This window comes from Glossina fuscipes, unplaced genomic scaffold, assembly GCF_014805625.2.
Source record: "Glossina fuscipes isolate IAEA_lab_2018 unplaced genomic scaffold, Yale_Gfus_2 85, whole genome shotgun sequence".
Taxonomy (NCBI): Eukaryota; Metazoa; Arthropoda; class Insecta; order Diptera; family Glossinidae; genus Glossina; species Glossina fuscipes.
In genome coordinates, this window is record NW_023998439.1 from 204,415 (window position 1) to 229,553 (window position 25,139).

At 32.3% G+C, this 25,139-nt stretch overlaps 1 protein-coding gene and 1 long non-coding RNA gene across 2 annotated transcripts in view; one reads left to right on the top strand and one right to left on the bottom strand.

The window, feature by feature from the left end:
• The window catches only part of LOC119638217, a 187,508-nt gene that overhangs the window by 95,080 nt on the left and 67,289 nt on the right, over positions 1-25,139 (bottom strand). Inside the window, exon 3 of the long non-coding RNA XR_005247402.1 lies at positions 8,121-8,172. This is a non-coding gene — a long non-coding RNA (uncharacterized LOC119638217). The remainder of the gene's footprint in view (positions 1-8,120; positions 8,173-25,139) is intronic.
• Positions 1-25,139, top strand: part of LOC119638212 — a 324,089-nt gene that overhangs the window by 43,838 nt on the left and 255,112 nt on the right. The window contains exon 2 of the mRNA XM_038034881.1: positions 2,918-3,010. Coding sequence (XP_037890809.1) covers positions 2,968-3,010 — 43 coding nt within the window. The 5' untranslated portion in view covers positions 2,918-2,967. The remainder of the gene's footprint in view (positions 1-2,917; positions 3,011-25,139) is intronic.

The window sequence follows — 25,139 nt, forward strand, 5'->3', positions numbered from 1 at the left end:
ATCAGTTTTTCAGATTGCTGCGATATGGCTTGGCTGGCATGCGGGTCCGCACAGTTGAAGAAGTGTGAAAATGGGTCCACGATTGGATCGTTGCCAAATCAATATAAGTTCCATGTTAGTAGAAATATGACAAAATGTCTTGTAGAGAACGATAGGAAATATTTTGATCAATATATATTCCAATCCGCCTGAGTGGCCGAGTAGGCAAGAGTCTCGACCAACAACTCAATGGTCGTGGGTTCAAATCTCTCAAAGCCGAAAGCCTTAGATGCTAGTGCTTTAAGACTTTAGTCTTAGAATTTATTCTCTGGCTAAAAATTTATAATAATAATAATAATAATATATTGAATCAATTTTTCCACAATCAATGTCTTTTCATCAATGCCTTGCAAAAAACTATCAATTGCTCTCGACCGTATAAGTATTCTATATTATTTTATTTATATATCACTCATACGTAGTGTCATCCGCATAACGAATTTCGTATTACTTTCTAATATAAATTAATGTTATAAGACAGAATTTATAGCCAGCTCTAAGCCAAACACAAAACGGAGTAGTAGATGAACTTAATAATTTTGAAATTATGAAATTGAAGTGTGCCCCGGTCTGGTTTCTAAGCTATTATTTTGTGGTTAAACAAAATATATACTTATCATCTTTATTTGAATAAAATAAAAGAAAAATTTCTTGGTAGCAACAAAAATTAATCAAGAGAAAAATGCATAAAAGTTGAAATAATTAAGAAAAAAAAAAAACTTGAAAAGCTTCACATATATATATATATATATATATATATATATATGTATATCTTTAGTTTAAATATTAAATTTTATAACACAAAACTAAGGCAAAACTTTAAGGAAAATAAGTTTGAATTTTTAATTAAATTAAATAACACTCTTCTACAACTATATATACACACAGGCGCACTCACACAGACGCCCACACCCATACACATACATATATACATACATACATACATACATACATACATACATACATACATACACAAAAAATCTTCAAGAAATGAGCAGGATAACGCTTGGCCTACGGTTGTTTGCCTCCTCCTTCTACTATGATCTACGAAAATATGGAGTCGGAAATAAAGATTAAGCTAATACAGAAAGAAGGATACTGTGTTTTAGAAACTTGAAATATTCTAACAGCAGACCGGCATAGAAACATGTTAGTGTAAGAACATGAACTATATGAACAACTGGCAACGTCTCATTGTATATCATATTTGCACTGTGCATACTAAAAGAGAGAGAGAGAGAGAGAGAGAGAAATTCATATTTTATTTATGCATAAACTAAATATTATTTGGCCTTTTGTTGTTGGCAATTTAATTGCATTGGCATAATACATAGAAAATATGATAATGTAAGCGTTTAAATTTACGGTTACAGTTACCTATCTAGATTGTTTTATGCACATTTTCGGAGATTTAATTAAATTGATTGATTCAATGAATATATAAATCTTGAAACTTTACCAATGAATTTGTTCTGTATGTAAGCAAGCAATAGCAATCAGATCGATTCCCAAGTTTTGTAAATTCTTATTTAACTTTTTATAAAAAAATAATATTTAAAAAATAAAATTTTTTTTTTTCGTTTTCTTCAGGCATATGTTATTTAATAGTTTTTACAGTTTTGCAAAATTGATTGAATCAAAATCAGAAAGTGTTAAAGCAATGGATGTAGTTTAAGAATGTATTTGAACTTGAAATGCATTTCAAGTACCTCATATACTTTATAACAATCTAATCAAAATGTTAGTCTCACCTGATTCCCTTATATCCAGTTATTTATCTATCCAAAGGAAGAGAGGCTTAGCTGTATGGTCAATTAGACTTTTGTAACAATTCCTCTAATGTTTAACAAGAACCCGGAGGTGGAACTTAATTTGTAGAAAGTCTGCAATTGTGACGACATTCAAGTTGTCCAGGTTTTGTTTTGATTCAGTATTAAACAGAAATAATAAAATCGCTGAGACTTGCATGAGTTGAGAGAAAACCTGATACTATCTTTTATGAAATATGAAGCTAGCAGATGACCTGAGGTGAAAACTTCTTGCGAACCATCTAATTGTAGGCGTGCACACAGTTACGTATAGCAGACTATATCAAGGTTGCTCCATTAATATAAGCTGAGTGCTTGTGCACTGTGTTTCTCTACAGTGACGGCCAGTTCAGTAGACGGACATCATTAGCTCTAGTCAAAATCTCAAGTTGATCACGGATCTCTAAAAACAGTACATTACAAATGGGCAGACGTACGAATTATTTCTGCATGATATTTCGAAGAATTCTATAATTACACCAAATGTTATGTCGACATCTGATACGAATTATAAGACACACGATAGGTTAAGCAGGCCCGTTACAGAGATCAAATAAAAATAAGTTTAATTTTAAACTTTCTGCCTAAATTTTCGCGGCCATAAACGTTGCATGTGGTTTATCATGCCAAGCAACTATACATACAATTTTAATATTTTTAGTATTATCGAATATGAAAAGCTCTCTCTTTTGGCGATAACGCACTGAACAGTTCATTCCCCAACGAAAATATCGAAAATCCCGCAAATAATTTTGAGTATAGTTTCTAATAACTTAAAAACTATGTTCTACAGCATTCATCGAAAGTTTAGGTAATATACTTACTAGGAGCTAGGTATATACAATTGTTTAGTGGACTTATTTAGGCCAATTCACATGAGCGACTTTAAGATAAGCTTTAAAGAGATCTACCCAGTAGATCTCACCAGAGAGAGGTAAACCATTCATCGTAGATCTAGAAGTCGATAGTAATTTTTATATTAATCTAGACTTTAAACTTTGCTTAAAAAACAAATTAATTATATCGTCTTATTTAAACAATACTTTTTTTTAAATTTTTCTCTATTTTAGTTTCAAGTCAAATATAACTCACGAGAACAACGACTAGATATCTGGCAAATATGTGTAAACGAAAGTGGCTAATTCTCACCGTATTTCTGTTAGGTAAGTACCGTCAAACATCTATGTAGAAAGCTTTTCATGTCACTTCTAAACTAAACTTGCAAACCTTTTTTTGAAACCTTCAAAGAACTTTAAAAGGGAGAACTAACTTATGCTTTGCTTTTGCTGAAATCTACATTTAACTCGAATAGGTCCTAAACTAACTTGGATAAGAGCATTAAAAGCTTACCTGTTAATAGAAATTTCTGTTAAATTTCTGTGTAACGAAAACTTTTTAGACAAAAGCATGTCATTAGACATAAAAGTATGTCAGGCTTAAGCTTTTAAGCATTTACGAAAAGCACACTTTGTAAGCTTTCTACTTGCAGCCTTAAGGTGTGCCAATAATAAAACTTTTACAACATTTCCTAAGCTTTTTATCAATTTTCAAAAAATGCTCCCAACACTATCTGTTAAGAAATGGTAATAAACTGGAGTGTCGATTTAACGGCTATAGATGCGGCATGTTGGTGTTTTATTAACTATTGCGTTAGCGATTTTTCCCATCTCCTATATTTATTGATTTGTATCCATAATTGTTAAAAATTTGTAACATTTATGGTGTTTTATTTATGCATACGAGCCGTGCCTTACACGAACAGCACATCTGGAGCTTAGTATGCGATTGTTAAAAAGTTCCTTAAAGTATATAATAATCATTTGCTTGCTTTTACTGCATTTGCCATGGATTGCAATCATCTTAACATATGTTTGATTGTGTGTTTATTTTCAACAATCTTTTAGCTTTTTTTTAACTGTAATCAACTTTTTGTCTTTAGTGATTTTTCCATTACAATAACACCAACTGCTGCCGCTAATATTGAATTTTATTCATCTGTAAAGAGGTTTTCTGCTTACGTGCATTTATAACCTTTTTTATGGTGGAATCGTCTTATACATGTATGTATATATGTCTATATGTACATCTATAACAATACAAAGGGGACCTTTTTTTTTTTCTAGGGATTTATTTTCAATATTGTACACACACACACACATACACATACATACACATACACATAAACACACGGACACAAACCTGCCGGTTTATTTTCAATTTATGTCACGGCAAACAATCTAATCGAAAAGGATGCCATAAAGACGAGCAAGACTTCTGTGCTTAGTTTATTCCATCCATATACTTGCTTTTTTTTCAAATCTAGGCTGGTTTTTTTCGTTAAAAGCTTTTAAGAATAAGCTTTGAATTACTTGTGAGTAATTGCATGATAACAATAAAAAATATGTTAACGCTGTTGAAGACAAAATTTACTCTAGCATTTTTAAAGCTTTCGTTAGGTTTGCTATACGAAAGCTTTTCGAAATACTTTTTTTTGTTTCGAAATTTTTATTTTTATTAATAAAAAATTCTTTCAATAAAATTAAAAAGGTTTTTGTATAAACTACTAGAATTTTCGAGTAAGCTGCCTGGACATGTTGTGTTACCATAGCTTAAAAAAAGTCTAAAGGCATTAAAAGCTTGTTTCTAGCAAAACCTTTCAAAATGTGCCAGAACACTAAAGACATGGCTTTTCGTCTAACGGTTGATTAAGAGACGTCCGTACAATGTCGGGTTTAAGTAGATCTTTCCTTTAACCAGCTTTATCCTTGAGTATCTTTTGAAATTATAATTATAGTTCCCCATAATGACGCCAAGTAAATAAGAAACTTAAAGATCTTCTTATGAAAGATGTTTAACTTAAATCTTTATTTGAAGAGAAATTTTCATTCCTACGACATTTAGTTTTGGTTCAATAATAGGAAAATGCTTAATGCATTAATCATTAAATTGTGTGTGTGTGTGTGTGTGTGTGTGTGTGTTAATTTTCAATTTTGAAACTTCCCCACTCGTAAGTAATTTATATAAATAACAACATGGTCTTGATACCAAAAAAGTTCAAACATTTGCTCTAACAACAATTTATTGATGATGTGAATCGCCTTAGCATGATATCAACTTTGAATACCAACATTCACACATTTCATATGTTAATGCACAAGTCCATTTACCTGCTTAGGGAGCCTTTGTATGCAATAATTATTATTCCATATATATATATATCAATAGCTTCAACAGTTGTATGTATGAGTAATAAAGACATGTAATGTTAATTATTATGAAATAATTTGCTTCGGTTGTTTAACCTTAGGTAAAATGTTTTGAAAAAATATAAAATTTTTTTTATTAACTATCTGAAAGGATTACTACAAGAATACATAAATTGAAGTATATGCAAATAATTATTCAAATCAAACTAGTTTGCGTTTTAAGCCTTGCAGCGAGCGAACATGTTCTACTCATCCTAAGTGAATGCAAGATCTTTTGTCTTAAAACATATAGCGTCAACAACTTTCCACCGTTCGATTCGAAATGAGTTGATCTTTTATTTCTACTCTCTTTGTCAGGGAGGAAGGTGGGGGGAGTGATTTACTCGTGTTACTTCACTTGCAACACCTTTATCTATTAATAAATTATATTAAACGATATACGCATTCACACAAACAAATTTATTAAATTCGAAATTTGTGCTTCAGTAGGTTGATGGAGATTTCACCATTTAGGAATCGAAACTTAAATCTTATTATATGAAGAAGACTAATTAATAGGCAGCGACATGTGTCTTCACTTGGCTGCTATTGGGTAAACACCTCCCAACTCTTCTTTTGCCGTTAAATTGGCAAAAATACAGACAACAATGTGAGAACTAAGTCTTATCTGCTGTTAATTCATATTCGCCTATAAATATATTATACCTTTTAGCATTTAAGTATAAGAGTATATTAAGTTTATACGGATGAATGTAATAAACGGAAGGTTTTGGTATACGTCCTTCTGTTATTGCGCCGATCAAGGCAGCATCACTTTCTAAATCGATTTAGCTTGTCTGTTCGTCTGTCCATCTGTCCGTTTTATTTCCTTGTGTTCAACCTAATATGGTGTTTTTACATGTTTTTTTTTATTTTCACAGCTTGCTTTTAGGGAAGAATGCGTGCTACAAAATATATAAAACCGCCTTTAAATTAAAATTTCATTATGCAAGTTTTCCATCTTGCCTTTATACAATTCTTCGTTATAATAAAAGTTAGGCCTATCTTATGTCTTTCTTGATGTTGCACCCCGTATATAAATAATAATAAAAATAGAAACAAATGTAGAAATCATTAGCATTACGAAGAGGAACCGTAGTCCTTTTCATACCTGGCCAAGTCCAGCTGCCACCTTATGCTTGCCAATCATCATAAAACGACTCTACCTTCAGCTATGAATAGAAAGCGTCTCTGCACAAATCCGAAGACTCAACTTCGAAGATAACGCTTTTGAACAGTTCAGAGCCAAATTATTAGCTCGAGTCATAAGTAACCTCCGTTTTTTTAACAGACATTTATTTTGTTCCCCTTAAACAAGAAAAGTATATTAATTGAACAGTTGACTATGAGGTAATCAACTTTTTTGCTATAGCTCGGATTTTCCTCCAATATTGCCTTTAAAAGGTGGTCGTCAAAGTCGGAAGGACGTCCCGTCTTTTAAGGTCGTATCTCCAGAAGGGAATTTGACAAATCAATTTTTAACTGCCCAATCAGTTATCAGTCCTTTATCGTATACGCTGTATATTTTTTCGCGCCTTAGCGCTTTGTTTAAATTCCCAAAGCATTACATGGCGAATATGCCCTTTTGGATTCTCCATTTCAGAGATTAACAACAACAGTGCAACATACATCATATCAAACAATTGCTAGAAGACTAACTGAATCCTCATCTATATAGCGGGAACAAAAATTCGTTTGATTCTGCGACTTATAGTGGGTAACTATGAACAATAGATTCTATCTATCCGCATCGGAAGTTGCTTATGACTCGACCTAATAAATTCAAATTATCCTTAATTTCTATTGACATTTGCTGTTGCTTGGACTTGAGTATTTTTATATAAGTGAAATAGATAGGAGCAAGGGTTGCCACAATATTTTCTCGATCTATAATTTTTTGTTAATTTACGGTAAATTTTGTTAAATATAAGAAACGAATGGGAAGTAATATATAATATGCCAGGGGAATGTCACTGAATAGTTACATTTGTTAATTAAATTTGGCAAAGGAATAGCAATTTAAGTAAAGTCGCTACTTTTGAGGAGAGGCGTTACTGTTATTATTCCTTGTTTGGAGTAATCCCTTTAAGGATTGGATTATGTTTACATTTAAAGCTTAAACATTTATTTTCTTAACTTCAATTTCAACGCTCACAAATCAATATAATTTGATATGCATTTGATATACATTTTTGCTTATATCTGTTTTTATTTAGCCACAATCCAAGAAAAAAAAAAAAAAAAAAAAAAAAAAAAAAAAATCGAAAAAGAAAAAGAAGAAAGTAACAAAAACAAATGCATAGACGTGCAATCTTAGAAAAGAAATCTCTTGAGTTTTGATTTAAACGTTAAGCATCTATTAAGGATTGTATGCAAAGAAACAAAGGATATTCACTCATGAATAAATGAATAAATTCCATGTAAGCTAAACTTGACTATTGATGATAATAAGCAAACAGTATAAAGTGCAGAAAACGAATAAAAATAAAGGATAATCAGGTCTTACAGCAAAGATTACAAGCCTTTGTAGTTTTCCCTTCACATTACGTTCACTATAAAATTCTTCGATAAGATACGACTCATTGACATTATAAGTTAAACGTATATAAATTCTGAGCAAAAATCCCAGAAAATCCCTTAAAAGGAAAATATATCATAATTCAAAAGACTTGTGTAAAATAAGATTTTAAAATGCTTCTTTTCATTTGCACACAGCACATACGTACATTGTAGCAATCTAAAGCAACAAAAAAAGGACGAAAAAAAAAAAATAAATGAAATTAAAATCATTTTCTCAAACAGCTAGAGAGAGTAGAGAAATAAAATTGATTGAATGCATTGGATAAAAAATTGGTCAGCTTAGCTTCTTTGAAATTTGACTTAACTGGTCTAAGATCTTCAATATTCAGATATCATGAGATATCTGCATAAATATAATAAAAATAATGTCAATGCATGTATGTGTAAGTATCTCTCCCGGAATTGTAGTAATAACATTACTTGAATAACAGGTTCATTTTGCACTTACCAGGATAAAATTCCCTTCGGATTTCGGCAAAGCATATAGATGAACATACGAACTGAAAAGAAGAAAGTTTTTTTAATTTTTATACAGGTAGCATAGATAATTTCTTAAAAAATATATAAATACATCTATATATAGAATTTTATAATCTCTTAAGTATTTGATCTCTTTCTTTTATATATATATATAAATATTCCTGTTTGTTGAAAAAGCAAATTAATTTATAGAAAACATGAGTGAATTTTTTACATATACACAAGCGTTCTTGCTAAAGGTTGGAGAGAAATTTTTTAGATCGAAGCACTAAAAATGTCTTCAGTACAAGACGAGCCCGCTTACTCTTTCCAAGAATATCATCGCATACACCCACAAAAATAAACTTGAATTGATCTCATATACTGCTTTCTTTTTTCACAAAAAAAAAAAAACATTTTTTTAAATGGTTGTCGCTGCTCTAACAACTTGCAGAAGCGCGACATAAAGTCAAGTCACGTTGCATATACGTATAAACACTTTATGTCTTCTTCTAATAGGGACTTCTATCTAACTATTTATCTTTGTTGTATATATATATATATATTTACATATTTTATATCTTCCTTTAATAACGACTTCTATCTATCTATTTATTTTTCTATTAATAATTCTCAGCCGATTAAGCTTTCATGTTTCTTCGTCGTTCTCGATTGTTGAAATTTAAAAGAGCAGGGGATCTATTTAGATTTTGTTACTTCTGCAGTTTTTGATATTCTTTCTTAAAATATGAAGCCATTGTATTATTTTGTAGGTAATAATCTTTAAACGATCATTATCGAGAAATGTTATAAATACAAATTTCTTCTAATAACGCGCTATTCGCTTTACGTAAAAAGTCGACGTAGAAACTGTTCGATTAATAGCGTCCTAGCGGATCGAATTTCAAAAAAAAATTTATTCCTTGTAGATTGAACACAAAATACATCAACAGCCAGATGGATGGACGGAGCTAACTAAATCAAAGCAGAAAATGACTCTAAATTCATTTATGCCATAAAGTGCCCGCCAATTTCTACTCAATGTTACACACAACCGCCCAAGGGTATTATAAATATGTTAATATACGTGTAGTTGTGTAAATTACAAAAACCCAAAATTTTCCTACTTTACGATTGTGACGTGGCATTTTGTGCGAGTCAGCTCAGACACGACACTGTATGCATTATCAGAAGATTTGTTGCGGAGAATATCGCCTGTTTACTGTTGCCCGGTTCGTCAATTAAAATTTCTGGTCGTTTAACCTTCTCGTGGCATTTATTAATATAAATATAGTAAACGATATGTCTCCGTATGCGTTAGCCTACGAAGGCGGCCTCTCTTTGCTCTCCTGGTCTCTCTCTATCTCTCTCTAAGCGCTGGCGACGGTGAGTGCAAGGGCAAAGATCAAACGGGCATCACCGTCGGAGCAGGGAAGAAAAGTCTCTAACCTCGCTTTCACATTATTATTGACGCTCATCGTTTCCTAATCTCAAGAGCAACGGTAGGCGATCCTAAGTTATGGCTGTAAGGCCGATAATCGTTTCTTCGTAGAACTGATTGGCCATGCTATTTATACTATGTTAGCGGGGGTTGCTGTTTGGCACATAATTTAGTAAAAACACGGGGGCACATTAGCCTTGGTAAACATGTTAGTACGAACTTAATATCTAATAAGTTTTATTACATCGAAGTCAACATGTTTTTTGAATATTAATGTATGTTGTATTAATTAATTCATTTTCATAGCCATTCATTTACAGTTCCTATAGAGATGATGGTTGGTTTCTTATTGATTCGACAAGCATTTGTTATCCCTTCGTGTACAGTAAACGGCTACGTGAGTATTAGACACAAGTCTCTGTGTTGCAAATACAAGGGATCCTCATCTAAACCGTAAACATGGGGAAATGATAAATAGATTGAGTACATGGTTTACGCTTGTCTATATTTATGTGTATGTAAAAAGTTATGCACGCTTATGGAGGATCAATGAGTTTAGCGTGTTATGTACAATGTGTGTCTATTTATAAAATATACTTTATACTTTAGGTAAATAAAATAAAATAAATAAATATGTTAATAGGGGAAATAAGTACGAGTATATGTGTTTGTTTATAAGTTTTCATACTTAGGCAATATAACTACGTATTTATAAATAATAATAATAATTGAATTAAATGATAATAATTGAAGATAAACCGCATAATTTATCTGCAAGTTAATTTGTGGGCGGTAAAATGAGGAGTGCCAACTATTTTTTTTCAAAATATACAAAAAAAAATTTGCGACTTTTATATATATATTTTCTTGAAGTGACGATCTGCCGTAATTTGCTTTAAGGCATATATTGCACTCATAATTGTTGTTTTGTTGCCTTAATTAATATATTAAAATGTGTTCGCTATCTTAGTGACAAGTTTAATTCTTTAAATTGTTTAATGTTCCCTTAATTTTTTTTGGTTTTTTTTTTTTCCTGCTAAGAGCCATATAGTACTCAAGAGCTCTAAATTCAAATTTCTCTCGCACAGGTAAACCTGTGCGTGAAGTGTTGATAGAACAACAAAAAAAAAAAAAAACACTCATACACACAACAACAACGACAACAATAATAATAATAATAATAAAGTTCAGTAACCTCGTTGCCTCTCGCATAGTGAATAAATTGTATAACATTTTTTCAATATTTTAGGAAACATTTTCTCTTTTTTTTTTTTTTTTTTCTTTTTTGTAAACTTTTCTTACCCCTGATGTGGTACGGCGAACAACAAATGTGTAAGATTGTATGTGAATATTTGTGGTTCTCGCAAACAAGTCATGGTTTCGAAAGTAAATGTCAACAGCACGCTAATATAATCTCGAGGGAAAATGAAAATCCAAAGTATAAACTTTACTAAAACAGAAAAGCCACTAAAAAATTGGGCTGAAAGCAAACACACGTGGTCAAGAGAATGAGTTTCATGTGTTTGCAGTTAAGAATATGAAAAAAAAAAAAAAAAAAAATGCAAACAATTATTACTCATAAATGAATATATTTTAATTTTAGACTACCCTTCTGGACGTTTACAAAGGATTCGGGGCTCTTTCAGTTTTCTTCCATATACAATGTACATATATATGTAACATCCTGTTTTTAAAACAAATGGCATGAGTTTGCATGCTTAGCTTGATTACTTACATTACAATGCATACACTGCTCCTACATATAATATTTGCGTGTAGATGAGATTGCGATTGTAGGCAGTACGTACGGTCGCTTATGAAAAATTTTTGAACATGTCAAGATATATCAAAATAAAAAAAAAAATACATTTTTTCTTTTTATGGCGACCTCTTAAAATATTATAATGAAATTATAGTAAAATGCTGTAAGCGTTTATTAAGGCTATTAAGTCTGGAAGCATGTACTCGTCGAATTAATATGTTTTTCGTCATTTATTTTTCCCGGTCTTTTTTTTTTTTCTCTTTTTCAAAACAATCGACACAATCGGAATATAAATGCTAAACAACGTAAGCGATAGGGGAAAAGAAGAAAAAAAAATTAGGTTAAAAATCAGGTTCACCCTAGGAGCGAAAGTAAGCGAAAGAAGGTTTCTTAGAGAAACCTGAGAATAGATATGATAGATATGTCTAATTATGCTAGAGGCACGTGGCGTATGGTGAGGCGTATGACCTTACACCAATAATGGTGTAAATTAGTCCGGATGTATGTAACAAAAGAATCTTGATATAAACCCATCTTTTATTATTTATTGGAATCACTTTCTGAATTGATCTAAGCTTATCTGTGTGTTTGTCTGTGTCCTTTCCATGTGTTCAACCTAAAGATTGGATCAAATAATTTTGAGATATTTTTTGGTGGGATTTTTGGTCCAATCACACATTTTTCACTTTCGCGCACTTCCCATATAAACACTTATTTTGTAAAATCCTTATAAGTGTATTAAGCGAAATGGAGAAGGGTCGTTTGCTCCTGGTGGATATTCTCGTAATAATTCAAATATATCCCGACATTAAATGAACGTAAAATATCCTTTGTTTTAAGAGGATATTGTGAGGTAAGATGTCTGTGGTCATTTCACGCTTGGCCTTGAAATATGTTACTTTATGCGTGCAACGCGCTCAGAAAGAAGTGCAAAAGAAGATAGAGAATTTAGGGAGCAGACCAATCTGTGTTGTGCCTTTTACTCACCCGGACACACTCTTTTGGTGATTCTTGTTTACTCTGCTATGCGAGAGCAAAAATATCTTTATTCTCCTATGAATTTTTTTGATTCTGTCACATTTACATAAAATAATGAATAACGATGCCTAGGAAGGTTTAAAATTTGGTGCTAAGTACGGAGCTATAGTCTTTCTGGTTTGTTAGATAGAGAATGTTTCTAGTTCCTTTCCTTAATGCGGAAGTAGTGTTGCGAAGGTCTCACGTCTTTCTTGAAATCGCTTTCAAGATTTAAAGTAATAATATACACATCACACTCATCAATTTTCAATATTTTTTGTTTTAAAATACAATGGATGGAAGTATACTACTCTTAAAGACGAACGTAAAGAAATAGAAAAATCTTATAACAATATTCGCTTCCTTTTTCTGAGATAGCAACTCCATTCTTGTAGTCTTGTGTACATTTGCAAGAAAGTTACGTTCAATTTTACATCTCACAAGTGGATTCAAAAAGAAAGTATGTACCATAAACCGCTTTTAAAGCCTACATGGAAATCGAAAGCATGTGACACAGTATACGCAAGCCCTGTATTAATCAGATTCGTATGCACTTGCTTAGATCTTAACGGAGTACTTCTGTACAACATAGTAAATCTTCTTCTACTGCTGGTAAATATAACTGGTTAGACGATCATATACAGCTTTGTTTAAAACCTTGATATCAATACTTCGAGATCTGTTTGCTTTGCGGGTCAATCGTGCTCATTGTCCGAAACTTCATAAGCAAACAGTTTCCTACTATAAAATACTATGTGTTGTGTGTATGACCAACTTAATGGTAGACTGTTTAGGGTCGCTATTGGCGATGATTGACACCTCTGGTGTACTTTTGTCTTTTGGCTTCAACTAAGAGAGGAAGAAAAAATGTCGAACTAAGCTTAATGTGCAGCTTTATGAACCATATGTGTCTAAGCTGTCCGCCAAAGTAAGCATAATATATACCGCAAAAAAACCTCTTCTTTTTTAGAATATAGTTATAAAATTAATTTACAAAAAGTTTTTTTAAATTTTTAAAATATTTTAACTAGCATTTATCTATTTTTACTTAATTGAATATAATTATAATGAGGTTTTCCACTTCAATACATTAAATAAAACATTTAAAAGCATTTAAAATTTATAATTTATGACTTTTTCATGGTTAATGTATTCTTCGCCGACAATATTAAGTCTCAATGAAAGCCGACAGATGAAATCAAACGAAAAGCAAAAACTAAAAAAAAAAAAAAAATTATGGAAAACTTAAAAGTTTGTGGTAATAAAAGCGGGCCAGAAAAAAAGCTGGCATACATGTGCATGCATATTAAAAAACGGGCCAAGAAAAAAACAGAATTATGAAAATCTACTTCCACAGCCTCTAATTGGCACCATACACGTATTATAAGTGAATGAGCGCATCAGGGGTTCTCAAACTTTATTGCAAAATATTTTACTATAATAAAAAATATTTTACAAAAAGTTGTACCTTGCTTTCATGTAAGAGCTTCTTTTTTATGAGAGCATAATTTCAGAAAGATCTGAGGTCCAAGAAAATTGAGTTACGTGGTCCAAATCCGGTTAACATTTACGTCCAATTACTGTTAAACCATTGAAAATTAACCTTTTTTACCGTATAAGGGTTCACTTTTTGTAAAAAACAATTATACGCAGGGGGTTGAAAAAATGATTCTCGCGACGGAGTTTTCAAAATTCCAAGTTTTTTGCACAATAAGTTTTCAATGTAAGACATTATACGGGAAATGATCGCAAAAGTGGGCCAACCCAAACCAGACCAAATTTACCTCAGCGTGGAAAATTTCATCAAAATATCTTAACAATAGCTACGAGTAGATTGAGCGTAGAAATATATAATATCGATGAAAGAAATGATTCTGAATCGATCTGCATAAATAGAAGGTGAGTCTGTTATAAGTATTTCTGAATGTTATAAGCATTCGAACCAATTTCTCCAATAGTGATGTAGGGTACAAAAGGTGAATTCTTATCGATGTGTAGTTTTACTGCTTGATCAGAAGCTATGAACATTTGGCTAAACGTCCACAGTTATAGGCCCACAGATCTCTAAATGTTTGGAAAATAGTATTTCAACCCGTTGAGAACGTATGATATGGAAATTAAGGGGGGGGAGGGAAGGATTGCTTTTTCTTTTGCTTTCAATCCTTCCGTTTCATTTTCTCTTCCTCTTCATTAAAAGCGGAAGTACGGCCAAGCTAACAAAAGCAATCAAACATGACATCATAAAAGAACATAACCAGCCAATATACTCGTAGGTTATATATCGGTGTTGCTTAATAAATTTTGCGTGAAAACTCATATCCCCATTGCATATGTACATACGTATGCCTGAATTTGTCGGCAGTTATTGAGAGTTTTAAAGGTTTCTTTGCAACATGACTAAGTCGTCAGCGCAGCAACAGTGCTATTGCTAGCGGCTTGTGTCGTCTCCATAGCTGATTCTATTGTTTAATTATATTTGCGTGCACACCTCGCTTGAGTATGGATTGTTTTATAAATTTTGACTTTATGGCGTTTTCTTGGAATTAATTCACTCTTTATGGTAATATCGTCTAACGATTACATGCACTTTGGTTATAAAATTTTATAATATCCGTATACATGCGAAATATTGACATATCGTACATAGGAGAATATTAAAGAAATATCGAAATGACGAAAGTTACAAAGAAAGTAAGCAAATTAATGGCCAACCATTCAATATTCACTAAAATTTTTAAGTGTTTGCCTTGAAATTAAAATGAAGTGGTAGCGTGTTAACTTGATTATAATGTGTCGTCTTGATAAGTTTTTTTTTGTTTTTTTTTTTTTTTTTTTTTGTAGACATTAAGATGTATATAAATATGTACACTTACTTACTTTATTCAGGTGGAAATTCTACTATGGGTTCCTTTATGAATGAGGTTATAAAACGGTCTTAGATGCGTGTAGAAGAAATGACGACGGCATCTAGTAAAATGAATTTTTGTTATCAAAATTCATGTTACTGAGTTTCTTTATCGCATTTCCTCATCTACGGGTAGGTATACGCGAGTATGTTTTTTTCATAAATTTCATGAGTAAGGAAATTTAATGGATAAAAACAAAGCTTGAGCGAAATTTCTTCCTTTATTTTTTTCTTTTTTCTTTAATATCGCATAACAAACTTTAAAATCATATTTAATGTCTTTTGCGAAACCGTTGAAGTTAAAAAAGGGAATATACACTTGTAGTTAGTTAGCTTCGCTTTGTTTGTCTATCTAAGCTACAGGCGAAAAAATCTTTCATTAACAAATCAAATTTCAGTCTGTTCGAAGCAAAAGGCTAATTATATAAAGTACAAATTTAAGAACATAGCGTTAAATAATAAATGCTTCCGAAGTGAAATTGATAAAATCTACGAAAATGTCCGATGAGAGAAAAATAAATTAGAATTTAGCAAAGGTTGATAGCGAAAGATAAAAATATGTTTATTGTCCGCACGAAATAATACAGCGAACGAATCCACGCACTCCATTCGATAAAGTTCTGCATTTTTTTTGATGATCCCATCTCTTTATAAGAAATCATTAAAGAAAGTTTTTATATTCAATCAAGTCCAATCAACGAATTTTGTCGAAATGGAAACAGACGACAAGCTAGGTATGCCAGGTTCAAGTTAGAGTGTGATTGCAAGCCTTTTTAAAGCCTTTATAGTAAGTTAAAGGTATATGCTATTTGGTCATGGCAGGATTATCCTTTATATTCCTTTTATAGCATCGCCCTCGCAGATGTTGCACACGCGGACCGTAGGAGCTCGTCATGAAGGACGCGAGTGCAATTTCACCGAATAAATTATAAAGGTTTCCTGGACATTAGCGTACAATTTCCAGCAGCGTGAACAAATTTTTTCGCCCTCCCTTGCGCGTTATCTAGTTCACGTTATCCTTTCTTATGATTGCTTTAAAGAAGGTTCCAATTCTAAGAGTACATCATGTGACATCCAAATACCTATCTCAGCTGTGCAATCGCTATTCTTCAAACCATTTCAATTTTGCTAGGCTCATGTAGTTTAAACTTAAGCTCCTTGCGCATATCATAATTATTTACAAGGCGATCTTTTATTGGGATATCATCCACTTTCTCAGAACCAAACTTTTATTACCTTAGTTACATTGCATAACAGAGAGCAATTATATTATCTTTTAAGTCATGCTGTTGATAGTGTGTCTTTACCATGAACACCAAAGACCGTGATACCGTTTCCCAATTAACCAAAATACATATAACCAAATGTTAGGTGTACAAATAAGTTCCGTATGCTGGGATTGGTTGCTTTATAAGGCACACCTGTTGCTTTCATTTTTTTCAAAGTTTCGCATATACGTAACTTAACAATTGGTATTTGTACGGGGTAAATTTCAGTTGCGTACAATCTTCAACGTTTATTAAAATGAAAAAAAAAAAAAATATTCGGAATTTAAGGAAATGCTTAAGTTATTTTGGGGTGCAAATGTAGTAAGCTATGAAGCTATGCGTAAGCAATTTTCAAAAAACGCCGAAAATTTTAGTCTTGAGCCAGATGAACTCGCTGGAGCTCGGACGGAAGGATCAATGGAAATGATTCTTAAGTGGTGCTTATCTTAAATTCTCTGGGCATTACATGCATCTGCACAAACTTAATGCATCCTACAAATGACGTAGAGTATAAAAATTCAGTATAATTTGAGAGTAAATATCACGAACATCCACATTATAGCCTCCCATTCATTCGTAGGCAATATAAACCAACAGATCCACAGGCTCAAAGAGTGTGTGGTGTGTTATAAGGGAAACTTTCCAGTAGGGTTTATATAGGATATATACCTGATTATGAAAAATTCAAAAGTTTTCTCCATTTCCTCAGCAAGCAAGACTTTGCAGGGAATAAAATAAACCGATTTTATCTTTGACCTTTCACTCCGTAATTTTGGTAATAAGCATAAGTATAGCAACTGACCTCAAAATTTTAAATAAAACATACCACCCACTACACACTTTGACTATGCGAAAGGCTGCAGAAAACCTTATCACCTTAGCAAGACTGCCTTCTTTAAGGCTGCCTGAATTTTAAACTTTTTGTTAGGAACAGCAAAAGTGTTATTAGCCGTAACTTATATATCGATTTATTTCGAAATCTAGCTTCTGCAGACCTATCCCGATTTACAGAATTGTTCCTCTTTAGTCATCTAAGATACGATTAAAAGACCAATACCTATAATGTAGTGCACATACATGTTTACTTTTAAATTCTACGATGAAACATAACCACAGCTCTGCTATAGAACAAGAGCAAGACAATAAAACCAATATTAGTATGTACAATAGACGCTTGTGCTGTTTGTGCTGTATATCGAAAGAAAAAAAAAGAAGCAGATTAAAATTGAGTGCAGACAATGATGTATAATTCTTACGGTTCGTGCTGTTGCATGAAAACGTCTAGGGTTTTCAGAGATGGATCATAGTAAAGCCAGTGTTTGTCGCGGAGGTTAAGAGCTCTCCTTCCCATAAACATGGCAGAAATTTCATTACATCGACATTAAGTGCAAGAACATTTCACATTTTATTTATAATGCTCGATACTTTTTTGGTGAGTCTTCCTGTCGGATAAAGAGATGCAGACATATCACAATAGATGAGAGGAGATCAAGGAAAATTGAAGCATTTTCTTATTTACACACATGATATTTGAAGTTTAAATGTATTCGTTGTATTGGCATTGGTTGGCAACATTAGTTATCCGTTTTGGTTTCTATTGTAACTAAACTAAATAAGCAGCAATACATATTATTTGTTTTTGCTTGGGTACTCAAAGATTTGAGCTAAGTACTTGGAAGTAAGTACATACACAGTTCAAGTAATGAATGTCACAATAAGTTTTATTCGAGTGAAACGAGTACAAGGACAGTTAAGTATTGTTTGCCGGAAATTAAAACCGGATGCTTGAATACGAAATAATGACAAATGATGGCAGCACAACGATTGTACATGAAATTAAATCGCTTAAATTCCGGAAACAAAGCGAAAATTGTAAGCATTCGACTTATGGCGGACTGTTAATTATTCTGGGAAATCTTTTTAGCCTAAAATGCAGTATGCAGTTAATTAAGCAATTCCCCAAGAAAATGTTGCGATTCTAAGTTATTCGGAATATGTTCTGTTTATCATTTTGCATCGAACACCTAATGATCCTGGCATCAGAAAGGCTGCAGAAAATATTCAAGAAAAACGAAAAAAAAAAAAAACAAAATAAAGCAAAGAAAAGAGTAATGGGAAGAGAGTAGCACTGCTTGCTACTTTTATTGTTGTTGTTGTTGTTGTTTTATATTTATTATTGATTACAAATTTGCGTGCAAAGACTCATTAAAAATGGAGTTTGGATTAAAATTGATGATGAGTATGCAAGATTCGTCTTTTATTTATCTATTACAAGCGTTCTGCATCACATATTAAATATTAAATTCATTTTAATTTTCGGTCTTTCATCAAATTACTATTTAATGCATATATTGTGGATGAATTTTTTTTTTTTTTTTTAATTTTTTTTTTAATGTTTTCTACTTTTGCGCCATGTTTTGGCTTTGGTGAATGAAATAATGTACATAAATCTTTAAATGAAATGCAAAATGTTACTTATGCTACATGTCTGGAATTTTCAAACATAAAGCATTGATGTTGCTTGCCGCAGGAAAAAGATGTAAGAAAAAAATACAAAAAAAGAAAAACTAAAAACGTTGTTGGCTTCGCTTAGACAATGTTTTTGCCAAAATGCTTACAAATAGGTTACACTAGCCTTGACGATGCCGGGTACGGGGTGATGATGGTGCGCACTTAACAGTTTTTCGTGTATGAATATTTTTTTATTTTTATTTTTTTTTTTGAATAGATTTTTGCGAATTGGGATTTACTATGGGGCGTATGCAAATATCAAAAAATGGTACATGTGTGAAATAGTTGTATGTGTGTGTGCGTGTGTGTGTGTGTGTGTGCGTACGCGTTTGCTGGATAAACGGCTTAAGAGTTTCGATGATAAATCTTAAAAATGGAAATTACTTTTTCCATCAAACATGTACGAGCATCTTTTATTCTAGTTAATGTTAACCTTAAGTCCTTAAGCTCCTTAATAATCTACCTCAAGCAAAAATTCTAGCATTGAGTTTATCATGAGCCGAAGAAGGAAAATCTATGACTCCAAAAGCTATTTTGTGCCATCGGAAAATGCTGGTAACTAGTATATAATCGTTTGATATGTCATTTTTTATATCTTACATGTGCTGTGTAAGCTGTACATACACCTGCCTATAGAATTACTACTACTATTTGCTCTTGGTATTGTATTTGTATGATTACATCACACACACACACATATATATATATATATGTACGTATATCTAGCGAGTACGTACGCTAATGATAATACTCATTATGTACTATGTCAGGCATTAAGAATGACTACAATAACAACACGAGAGCTTAACTTCTTCTCCTTCTTATTTTTTTTTTCGTTTTTCTATTAGAAAATCATGTTGCTTGACTAAAAAAAAAAAAAGCAAAGAAAAGCAAAAATCCCGCTGTCAACAAAAGGCAATATGAATAAAATGCTCTCTGATGTTATCTTAAGAATGTCATTATTTTCTCATAGTAAAGTAGTAGTGCATGCACTACACCAGTGCAGCTAAGAAGACTATAAGCATAAAAAATAAAAAAAAAATAATAATAATAAAAAATACGGCAAGCCAGCACAAATACATATGCAATATAATCACAAGCTATACGTTTAGTTAGACAGCATACATGCAAATTCCGGAGTCTTAGCTGCCGTCTTATAGACAAATGAAAAACGCGTTTGTTATATATGTATATGTATATATATATATATGTATACATATATATATGTATACATGTGCTGGCACACATTCGCATATGAATATAAAAAATTCATGAGTGGTTTAGGCAAAAGATAATATTGTATTATAGACATATAACGGAGCAAAGAAAAAGACAAAAAACAAAAAAAAAAAAAACAAAAGGAAAAGCATATCTGTAGTGAAAGAGATTCCTTAAGAAGATCGTAAATTATATGCAGTTAGTGCTCCTTTTGCGATATTCAAAAATTATTAGTTTTTTTTTATTTGTATTTTAGATAGAACTCCGCGAAATATGCTTTGATTTTTATTTTAAGATTAAGCTCAATATAATGCAATGATTTTTTAAGGAAATAAGAAAAAAGAAAAGCAGAGTTGAAATTTATAGAGAAATGATTTGCAGCGAAGAGAAAACTCTTTAAAGCACATAAAATAGGTGATAACTCAATTTTAACCTAATTTATTAAATCTTAAAATTTCAATTTCGATGAGCATTTGTTCATTAATTAAATAATAAAAAAAAATGGTGATTTGACTACGGATCATTAGGTGATCGGTAACAAGAAGTAAAATGGTCTATAAGTGCGAGAAATATCACAGGTAATTAACAGGAATATGAACCTAATAATACGATTTCCAGCTGTAATAAATATTCACACTTTTGAATACCTTCTTATTTGCTATAATTTGAGCCAAACAACAAAACCCTAAGAAAGTCTGAAGGCTTGCGCTCTCTTTGAAACCTAATTAGCATTCATTTGAAAATCTTGCTACGCCTAGCTACTTATGTATATCTCTAGAAAATCGTTCCTATTTCAATAATGCTCTCATTACGGCACATATGTCATTAGACGAATTGAATAATTCCGATCATTATGCGCTAAAGTCCAAAATGCAAATATTTTATGGGTTTCTAATGATACAAAATATAAAAGTAAGAAATTCATACTCACTCGAGACCGATTTTTTTATACTCATCACCGTGATCCTAAAAAAAGAAAAGAACCACATTTTCATACTGCATTGGGTGGGTGCAGTTGGTTTTTTCTAAGCAAAAGTGTTGACAGTTTCTTCTTCATAGATAGGTCGGCGTTGGAGGCATCGCCTTTGAAAAGCTTGTGTCGTTTTAAAACTTTTTCGGGAATTTTTAGACGATATCCTCATTTTGACGAATGGGAGAATGTTTACCACACATAATACATAATTGCGCAGATGGGCAGATGGCCAAAAGAAGGGGAGGATAAGTGCATTCGAAATTTAAAACTGGCCAAGGGTTTATATATCTTATCGGGTTCTTAAAGCCTGTTTTTACGCTTTGTGAAAGTGTTGAAAAAACTTATAAATTTTCACATGCTATAATATTGGATAGACGTGGTCAATTTTTCCACGAATACACATTCAAATTCTTTACATTGATTATCTATAGTAGGTTGTGAGCAATGAGAAAAAAAAACAACATTTTGTCACTTTTCAAAAACAGAGAAGTTCTCAGTTTACTTAGCGCTGTGGGCGCGTCTTTCAACCGATTTGACAAATTTTCGATACCAAGCTGCGCGTAAGAACTTTCCATACTTCCATCAAATTTGAAGTTGATAGCTTGATTTCTGTGGCCAAGAGAATGTTTACAACAGACATCGAACTAACGTACAGACATTCGGACGGACGTACTTAAACCAATTCTGAATTCGGTCAAGAATATGTATACTTTGCGAGATATCTGGAGCTACCTTCTGGGCGTTAAAAACATTTCGATAAAACAAATATACCCCTTGTCCTTTGATTATGGATATAAAGACGAAGTTCGTTTGAACAAAAAAGAAAACAAAGATTCTTACAGATTTTTGTTCCCATCATTGAACAGTGAAAATCACTTCTGCATAAATCAGTGAGTCAATAAACGTTGCTACGTTCCTTTGTGTTTTCATGCTTACCATGACCGTTACATTGTCATAATATCATTTTTCATGATTGAAATTTTTGCTAGCGCTGCTAAGACCTATCAACTTATGCGTACATTGCAGTTCATCGCCCTGAAAGTTATCCGTTTTATTTCGTCTTATCAGTGTATCATCATCATAGACTATCGCGAGCCTTTAGAATTACTCACGCAATATATTCTTTACCTATTATTGATTAATTGCATGATGAACAGTCCATCTGTCACTTTCTCAGCTGCAAATAATTGTGAACAGTTTATTATCAAGCAAATTGCTGTGATTATTCCTTGTCATGCGTCCATATGCGCTTCCTGCAGACTTTTCCATGCGCATTACAAAGTACATTGCTTCTACGTGCCTTATACTTCTGTATTATTGGCAGTCAAGGCGTAGACCAATTGATCAACGTCCATTTTCATGTTTCTTTTTTTTTCTGTTGTTATTTTGCTGACTGTTATAATTGGCTTGGATTTATTATGGGTTTCTAGTCGTGGAAAAGACCTAAGAAAGTTACATCGTTTGTCAGAGAGAAGCTTGTACTGCTCAGTAATGCAAGAGAAATATTAAAAAGTTGTAATGCAGAGCATTGAATACTTGGATAGGTGACCTTAGTAGATAGTTATAGTAAGCTTTAATTCCATATCTGCGAGTTACTGGTATTTACAATTTAAAGACCCGGCCCCTTTTCTATTGGATTTTTTTAACAGTAGCGTTTTAATTGATCTTTGATTTTTGTTGACCAAGAGACGTCGTAAGCTGCAAAATGCAAAATATAAAGTCAAGAATTTCTTTATACACTATCCCACTTAGAGTGCAAGGATATGTTAAGCTAATGCGGTTCATCCACCTTTTATGATACTCACATAATTACATAACTGTAATTATATATTTATTTGGAGTGTCTTTCACATACACACGCTTCTAACATATCATTAACAGTTCGATGACCTACAACTTTTGAACAACTTATGAGTGGATTTCGCCTTTTTCGCCCTTACCAATTGGAATGGACCCAATACGTATAAAATTTAAAATGTTAAGAGATGAAATTATATTCATTTTATTTTATTAAATTCGTTAATGAACGAGAATTACCGAAAATGCGCATCCTTAAGTGTGGTAAGGTGGCCGCAAACCGCAACCAGAGTGATTAAAAAACCAATTTTTCCCATGATAAGATAAAAAGTTTTAAGTCGATATTTAAGTAAAAGTCTGTTTAGTTCGGGTTCTAACATCAGGTACATCTTAAATTTACTTCAACGCGAACGTTGTCCTTTCACATCTATTCCAGTGTCACCCAAATGAAGTTTATGCATGAAGACACCTGCACTTTTAATCAATTATGATGATGAAATGAATCCTGTTCGTCTGTTCGAAATTTTTATAGAACTTTGCCTTGCTTTGCAAAATTTGTTTAACATTTTTCCCGTTAAAATTTTATTATTCATTTATTTATTTATTCATATGTCATTTGTTACTACTACCATAAACATATTTAGCTAAGCCAGTCACTCGAAGGATTACGGAGCATAATCGTAACTATATTATGCAACTATATATTCAAGCTTAATATGCATATATCGTATAGAGGAGGAAATCGTAAATTTAATATAGAAATTATTGAAATTATTAGTAAATAATAATTATATTAATAATATTTTATAATATGTGGGTGCGTAATATTTCGTCGTCGGCGGGTGAACATTGCGAAACAACGCAATAGTTTTCCCAATTTATAAGTCCATTGATTCTTTGCTTATTGTTCGGTTTATTTAGTGTGAAATATATTTTGGGATTTAAAAGGAAGTAAAGGAAAAAGAACAAGACAAAGGTCTTTTCTTTTATTAAGCAAGTGGTAAATATTTCACATAAGATCATTTTTGTTCGGCCGAAATAAGAATATAAATGTATCAATTTGTGGACGAACCTATCAAAACATAAACACCGGCTGTTCTTTTTTTCTATTTCCTGTTGAGTAAAGACAATGAATGATGCCCGACAAGTTCTCTCTCTCTCTCTCTCTCTCTCTCTCTCTCTCTCTGTTCTTTTTTTTATTTCCTGTTAAATAAAGGTAATGAACGAATCTCAAAGGATGTTGAGATCCGACAAGTTCTCTCTGTCTCTCTGCCTCTCTCTCTCTCTCTCTCTCTCACTCTCTCTTCCCTAATCTCTCTTTCTCCGGTACAAAACAAATCGAGGTTTGTGTGCAATTACCCATCATGATTGATACAATTAAATGAAGCTACTTTTAGAAAGCAAGAAGAAGAACTCTTTTCAATAAGAATAAGAGAGAGAGTGAAGCCAATATACTCTCTGAGTTGAGATTGTCAGAGATGTGTCTCCGTGTAACTGGGATACCTCACCAAGGAAACGAAAATCTGAAGCAAGTGCTGTGGAACATCTGTGCAACTGTAAAGATTACTCTTCTTACTAACTTTGCAGAAATTTTTCGAATTAAAGATAATACTTCTGACGGCCCCACTATAGTAGAGATTTCTGCAATTTACCATCGGAACGTTCTCCTGCATGGACATGAAGGATTTCAAAAGGCACCGTAAACCTCAATTGCGCCTAAATCAAATTGGGTTAGACAGTGGAAAGTACATCGAAAGTATATCGAATCGATATATTTATTGATGAAACTTGAACGCCACGTGATTATAGCATATTGAAAGTAGTGAAAAAAGGGAAAAAAAATTTCACAAAATTAAAGCGTGTTTTTGTCCTGCGACAGATTTTAGAATTTTTAATGGAAATTAATACACGGGTTTTTTTTTTTTTTTTTGGCTGAGAAGAATGGCATTGGAAATGGATGTCATCGGAAAAATTTCTCTCTTTAGTAATTCTCGACAAAACCGTTATTTAAAAATTAATTTTTACGGTATGGAGACATATTTTGCTTCTTCCCCTATTAACTTTCTTCCAAAATAAAGGCAATAAGAAATAATTTGCTGTACCGTGGCAAGTGTGG